This window comes from Arvicanthis niloticus, chromosome 5 (genome assembly GCF_011762505.2).
Source record: "Arvicanthis niloticus isolate mArvNil1 chromosome 5, mArvNil1.pat.X, whole genome shotgun sequence".
Classification (NCBI taxonomy): domain Eukaryota; kingdom Metazoa; phylum Chordata; class Mammalia; order Rodentia; family Muridae; genus Arvicanthis; species Arvicanthis niloticus.
This window is the reverse complement of record NC_047662.1, coordinates 37,731,827-37,739,019: the sequence shown is the minus strand read 5'-3', so window position 1 is coordinate 37,739,019 and position 7,193 is coordinate 37,731,827. Positions and strand designations below refer to the sequence as shown.

The following is a 7,193-nucleotide window of genomic DNA, read 5'->3' as shown; positions in this document are numbered from 1 at the left end:
GTGTCCTTCCGGGTGAGATGTGTGCTTCTGCAGGGTCTGGCCCTGTGGTGTCAATTTCCCGGGGACAGATAAACTTCTCATGGCTACTCCTGTCTGTAGATGGGGCCCGGGCATTTGGAAGACTCAGGGAATGAGCAGAACAAAGGAAGAATGCCAAGACATGTGCATGAAGTAGGCATGCACACATACACATAGGAGAAGCAGGCTCCAGGCTCCAACCTGCTTTGGACATCCCAGGGAACCACTGGTTGGGATGAAAGGAATGGGGTGGAATTTGCAAATATCCACCATGCCTTCCTCATCATTTTAAGCAGGGTGCAGATCTCCATTTGAGAAAATGAAAAGGTCATCGGATGTGGGATACTTCTCCTGTGATGAAGGAAGGTGGATCTGAAAGCAGATGTTGAGACTTCTGACCAAGTCAAATCTTGTCTGAGGCCTGCCAGGTTATCAGGGATTATGGGAACCAAGGGGGAAAGTTGAACTATGAGGACGATATAGGGAACCACTGGACTGGCTAGGGCTGGGGACTGTGAAGTGAGCCTGTGTCTCAGGTGAGGTGGAGTCCCAGGGTCTGGCTTGGTGGGTCAGAAGCAGGTGAGAGGAGAGCAGAATGTAGGGAAAGCCGGCAGCTGAGCCTTCCCTGAGTCTAGCCCACAGGTGTTTTCCTCTGGCTCCCTGAGCCAATCAGTGCTAGTCTCAAGCCTACTGTCAGTCTTCTAAGAAGCCCCACCCACTGGGCCCATTCAGGGCAGGGCTGAAAATGTGTCACACCTTTCTCTGGGAGCCCAGCCCCACTGCCAAGAAAGGTGAGCTCAGAAGACTTCTGAGGCAGAGTGAGTGTTGGAGGAGACTGGGACTTCCCCCTTTCTTCCCCAGTTCCTCAGGTCCACCTCCTTAACTGGTTTCTAAGGGGGTACCTTAAATGCCAGTTTGTTGGGCTGGGCATCAGCCAGGCCTGGCAGCTCATTTCCAGGGGAGGAAGGGCAGTCTCTCTTCACCAGTCTGCCAGTCCTTCCTCCCGCCCTCTCTCCACTTCTGCCTTACCCAATCCTGCCTCTCCTTTAGAGCCAGCCTGCTCTCCAGCTGCTCTCATACAAACACCCCAGACCTCCAGCAGCTCCAGGAGTCAAAACACCAACAGTGGACCAAGGCCCTGCAGCTGCCTGCAGCCATGTTGGCCCTCAGTCTGCTCGTGCTGGGTCTGCTCACCCAAGTGGCACCTGCCAGCTGTCAACAAGGTAGTACAGGACAGGGGTACCTGGGCTGCAGGGAGGAGAGGGCTGGCTGGAAACAGTGACCAAGGTAGGATGGGGTGGTGGCCTGCGGTATCTTGTTTTAGAGGGGGAATACCCACTGGACCACAGTCCTCTGACTTAGGTTCTGTGATTGATTTGTTTTCCTTCAGTGAGAGGTGAGGCAGCAGGGAGCATGTTGGCTCCAGGGTTTAGGGGAGGAACAGGAATTGAGATCCAAACCTCACAGCAGGAACTGTCCCAGAGACAACTAGGTCCTGGGGCTAGAAACAGGCTGGGAATGGCCCCAAATGCTTGCTTTGGATAGGAGGGTGGGTGGGTATGTGGGGGTGGGGTGGTGGTGGTGGTGGTGGTGAGATTAAAGGCATAAAAGCCACTGGACCAGATGACCTAAGTTCTGTTTCTCTCTTTCTCCAGAGTAGTCCTACTGTGTACTCTTCAAGCTCTGTCTTACTGTGTGACCATGAGGAAATTCCTGCCCCACTCTCAGTCTTAAGAGGTTTTTTTTTTTTTTTTTTTTTTTTTAATTCATTCTCAATAAATCTTACCCTGTCCATCTCTCAGAACTACTATCAGGTTGGAGGTATAAAAGGGCTTTGTACCCAGTAGTCTGGTGTCCAGAGGTGGCTGCAAAGTTGACCTATAGATAGCAAATATATATATATTTGCGTCACTTCTGAGTCCCATGTCTTGGAGGCCCTCTGTGAAAGTAAGTACCAGAGAGATTGAGTAGCTTATATGGGTTCATGAAGGAACCTGTCCAGGACCATTTTTCTTCTGCCTCTGACTCTGTTCCTTGCTCTATAAGCTCTCCCCAGAGTCACAAGAGGAGGGGCAGAAGACTGTGGTCCCCAGTGTCTGTGAGGAGTTAGCTGTAAGAGCCACAGAAGAAGGAAAACGGAAGGGGACCTCCCAGGGTTGTTCCCAATGCTTGAGCATCATAGTCCAGACAAAGTAATGGGCCTGAGCCCGTTTCCTGGACAGAGTGGGAAGGGACATATCCAAACACTGACCCTTGCAGAACAACCATGTGCATCTTCTACTGGGGGTTGCTAACCTGGAGCTGCCATGGCCACAGCCCAGAGTTCCGTGACTCTTTCTTTCACCAACACCTGTCACCCTCAGAGACAGCACTAAGGACAATCAGGCCATTACTGCAGCACAAGAGCATCGAGGTGGACTCCAGGAAGGACTTTGGGGTGGGAATGAGGCAGGCTGAGGTCTTTTGATGCTCAGCCTCTCATAGCATAGGATGGCTCTAGTCATACAGTCTTGTTTAAAGGCAGGACACCCCTCCCCCCCAGTCTCCTGTTGTCTTCTCTTTCCTCCTGAGACTCTTAGCTGCTGGGTGTCTTGCCTTTGGAGAGTGAGATCTTCAGTCTAATGGGGGAAATGGTTTTCCTTGGGGCTACCAGGGGCCTGAGGAGAACTCCTGGAAGTTTTAAGGGCTGGAATTGACATCAAGGGTGAAAAAAATAGAAGGGGAACATGGCTAGACCGTAACCCGACCGCTGACCTTTGTGCCCTGCCCACCCCGTTGGGAAGGATAAAGGGGCTCCGATCTAAAACCCAACATCTTAACTATCTTGCCTCTCTACAGCCCAGCTGAGCAGCCAGCGCTGTAGCAGCTCTGACCAGACCTCACCCCTCCTAATCCTCCCAGAGAAGCTTTATGTTCTAGAACTGGATCTTCCAGATGCCAGCCTTGGCCTGGCAGCTCTGGGCCAGCAGGAGGGAGGAGGGGCCACTCCCAGCTGACAGGGAGGCCTAGGCCACTCCCAGCAGACTGACAGGGAGGCCTAAACCAGCCATTGGAGCTGCCCTTTGGTCTCTGTGTTTTTTACACTTCCTGGGGGGTGGTGGGGCTGCATGTGACTGTTGGGGGTGTGTGCAAGAAGGAGGCTCTGGGAGCCTGAGCTTCAGAGTAAACTCTGAGGCACGCTCCCTTTTTGGTTGCTTAGGTTTTCTTCAAACTTCAGTAGGCCCTGAGCCCCATCCTTCCCTCACACTTAGAAGAGTGGACAGGCCTATGTCTATACTGGCCACTCAGATGTCTCCCAGGGCCCTACAGAGTGCCCAGACTGCTCTGTGCCTGCAGCTCCTCTTCCTTTTCCAGGTCTAGGGAACCTTCAGCCCTGGATGCAAGGGCTCATTGCCGTCGCTGTGTTCTTGGTCCTTGTTGCGATCGTCTTCGCTGTCAACCACTTCTGGTGCCAGGAGGAGCCGTATGTGCCATGTGAAGGCCCTGGGCTGGGCAGCCCCTAGTGGTCAGGGTAGCTCTCAAACCTTTGCTTTTATTTTAGTAGGGGATGGGCCCAGAAGTTCTCACTAAAGTCTTGTCGCTGTGAGAAAGGGAAGCCAGGGCTTCAAGTACCTAGGCAGAGTTGATGACAGAGTCAGCTTGGAGCCTTTCTGGTTCCTAGGCCTGAGATCTATTGGTGGGCCTCACAGTTCTTGTACCTCCTTCTGCCTCCAGCATGAACTTGGGAGAAAAGTCTTCTCTCCTAGGTGTCCAGGCCAACTGGAAATCAAGAGGAACCCTTAGACCCTGTGGAGAGGACTGAGATGCACGAGAAAATAAAAAGGCACAGCATGTCAAGAAGTCTGATCAAGCTGGCAAAATTTTTATTGTTCACACCTGTTATATACTCTAAAAACAGGATATGGGGAGGGGTAGGAAAGGAAAGGGGGCTTTGCAGGTGGAGGAAGCTAGCTGCAGCTGTGGGGCCTAACTAAGTTATTCTTACAAAGCCTTTCTGTTACCAGGGGTTCTAAAAACATCTATCTAGCAGGATGTTGTCTAAATCTAAAGATCAAGAGGAAGGGTTACTAAGGTGGGTTGCTATGAGGCCTTGTTTGAAGTTCTGAGAACTGACAAGTGGATCATGGAGGGTAAGCAGAAAGAAGAAGAGTAGATAGGAGAGCCAAGGGTGAGTGTTTGCCAAGAGTAAGGCCTTGCCATGGCTTCCCACACTAGGTGTCTCAATATTTGTTTTTTTGGTTTTTCTTTTGTTTTATCCATGGAGTTGGGATGGGAGCCTGACCTTCCCCCTGAAATAGAAGGCCCTGTTGTTTTGGAGAGTCAGCTACATATCAGGCACACAGACTGGATAAGCAGTTCAAGTCAAATGAAGCTGAAGGAAAGAGAGTACAGGACACTGCCTGAGGTGGTATGGGGACTAGGAGGGAGTTAATTAGTATGACTTTATTGACTAGACAGTTACTCCAAAACCTGACGTACAAGAAGTCAGTCAGAGAATAGGGTACTGCAAGAAAATACACTTGAGTCCCAAGTTTGGGGCCTGGCACCAAGACCAGTCGCCAGGCATGAATGCATCGAGATCAAGAGCCCCACTAGGTGAAGCTACATCTGCCTCAGGGAGTCTTTTCTCAGATGTCATTAGAGTAGCTTGGCATCCAGGGGTCTACCAACCCTGCATAGCATTTGGAGTATGTACAAGAAGCTTAGGGATGGAGATGGTTGGAGAGTTCCAGTGCGTGGCTGGTGAGGTCAGTAGGACCTGGGTCAGGCAGTGCCAGTGACCTAGACTGGAGGCTTTATGTCAGTGCAGCTGAAATCAGTGGATGAGATGACTTTAACTGAGTTAAGTTCTTCTAGCTGTTCTGTGTGCATGCATGGTACGTGAAACAAGCAAGCTTAGAGAGGGTGAAGCTGGGCAGTCTAGACTTGGACAGGACAGAGGCAGTTTGGAAAAGGGATGGGTCTAAGAGCTGTTTGGGAGGGAGCCTGGGAGTTGATGGAGGGAGGCAGTAGGGAGCACTGAGGAAGGACAGGGTTGACTCTAGAAGACTCCCTAAGTCAGAGGACACTGAGAACAAGCTGAATTGACTTGGGTGGGACATGTCTGGTGTGACATGCCTGTGGAATGCCTGAGGACAGCTGAGCAGGTATAAGGGACCCAGAAAAAAGCAGTTTCAGGGATGGGAAGGCAGGCAAATGCACTGTTAGCTCTGTCTCTGCCTTCAGTGGCCACCAACCAACCATGCCTAATTTGCGATGTACTCTGAGTCCTGCTGGGTCTATGATGGGGCTGAAGGTGAGTGCATGGAGTGAGTGGAAAAAGACCTGAGATTTAGGACAAGCATCTTACAAATGTCTATGTTCCCCATTTTCCTTGTGGATCAGGTTAGAGGGTTGTGAGGCCTGAGGAGGAGGATAAAGCTGGTGTCTACAGGGCCCGGGTGGGGGTTGGAGTGGGGACAGAGGTGCTTTCTGGGTGTTCTCTGCTTGCACCTTGAGAACCAGGTCCCAGAATAGAGTCTTCCTGGATGGGTTGGAGTGGACACGCATTGGTGAGCCCTGCTGATACTCTTCTTCCCCAGGGAGCCTGGGAGCACGGTGATGATCATTGGAAACAAGGCAGATGGGGTCCTGGTGGGAATGGACGGCAGATACTCCTCAATGGCGTCCGGTTTTAGGTGAGGTGCTACTGGGGGAGTTGGGAAAGGTGGGGAAGCCAAGGGGAAGGGCTGATTGAAGAGAAAGAGCTAGGAAGAGGACTCTGTGAGGAAGACAAAGGGAGAAGGCTTAGTCAGGGAGGTAGTGGGCCTCATGGGGAGAAGAGGTTCAATATTGAAAAGGGGAGTCAGTGAATCTGTGAAAAAAAGAGTTCTCTGGAGGCTCAATGGGAAACCAGGGGATTTGGGTGGGGACATTTTAAGGAACCTCCAGTCCAGGCACACAGGTCCAGATATGTTCAAGGAAAGGCCTCTCCTCTCCCTGTCCCGCTCAGATGCTAATTCTGGAGAGAAAGCTGGTGCAGGATGGTGAAGGTGGGGTGGTGGTGGTGGTGGTGGTTGTGCTGCCGGAGGGGGAAATGGAGATGGGAAGCCAATGATCCAGTAAGCCTTACGTCCTTTTTCAGGTCCAGCGAGCACAAGAATGCTTTCGAGAATGTTCTGGAGGAAGAGGGCAGGGTCCGCAGCACACCCATGTGACTAGCTCCTCTATGACCCCAGTCCCAGTTTACAGGGGATATAGAGTTGATGCCACCATCTCACCCAGTCACTGCTCTACAGGAATCTATTGACACAAGCTGACTCTCTCACCTCTCTTGAATCACAGCCATCTCGGGCTAGGACTCAGACCAAGCTGAGCACAGCATGTGCTGTGGCCTTGGGGTCTCCTGGGGTCTTCTACCCTATTCTGAGGAGCCTTGTAAAGAGATGCCCGGTCCAGCTCCTCCCCTCCCCTCCCCGTTCCTCCTGCAACTATGGAAGTGGCTCTTATTTCTGTGAAATAAAAGACTTTTTGTACTTCTGGGGTGGAGACTTTGACCCAGCTTCCAGCCATTAAGCAAGGCCTCATGTGCCCATTTCTTTTCAATTATGATAACTACCTTCTAGGATCCATTGCCATGGTGAACTCACAGATTATCCAGAAGCCATGGCTCCATAAGGGAGCTAGGGACTTAGGAACCCAGTTGGAGAGGCTGAGGCTGTGTCAAGGTGGGAATAAGAGAGAGCGTATCTCCTCTGGTGTCTGAGTATGTATGGGGAACTCCCTATGGGTGTGGACATTCCTGGGAGAGTTGAATTCATCCCTGCCTGTCAGTGGCTCTTGTCTCTTCAAACTAAACCCTTCTTTGGCTTAATCAGGCAAAAGATCTTCCCAGGAGAGGAAGACCCTGATGCGAGCTGGGTATCCAGATATCCCTAGCCCTGGTCCCTTTCAAATGTCTCCCCTGTGCGGAGGGCAGGACGAGGCCAGAGACCTGTGTGAGCCTAGGAGCTTTTACACTGCCCCTGTTTAAGGCTGGGCCCTTCTGCAAGAACACCCCAGCCCCCAGCTCTTCATGGATCTTCTGGATTTTTTCCTATACAACACTCCCCCCACTCTGCTCAGCTCCCTTCCCTTCCCAGGGCTCCAGAGTGGTGTACTGTCACTTTTGATGAGGTGAGAAAGCAAGCTGGGGC

General features: G+C 51.7%; 1 protein-coding gene across 3 annotated transcripts; it reads left to right on the top strand.

The window, feature by feature from the left end:
• The first annotated feature begins 755 nt into the window (after positions 1-755).
• Positions 756-6,573, top strand: Pdzk1ip1 (PDZK1 interacting protein 1). 3 transcript variants are annotated; one of them, XM_034501571.2, is made up of 5 exons: positions 756-836; positions 1,069-1,241; positions 3,373-3,481; positions 5,601-5,696; positions 6,143-6,573. In XM_034501571.2, exons 2-5 carry the CDS (start codon positions 1,175-1,177, stop codon positions 6,213-6,215), a joined length of 345 nt encoding a protein of 114 aa, XP_034357462.1. In that variant the 5' UTR covers positions 756-836; positions 1,069-1,174; the 3' UTR covers positions 6,216-6,573. The 3 variants fall into 3 exon arrangements, with proteins under 3 accessions (XP_034357462.1, XP_076790537.1, XP_034357461.1); XM_076934422.1 differs by having other exon boundaries at positions 757-809; XM_034501570.2 differs by lacking the exon at positions 756-836 and having other exon boundaries at positions 856-1,241.
• Positions 6,574-7,193: the final 620 nt, after the last annotated feature.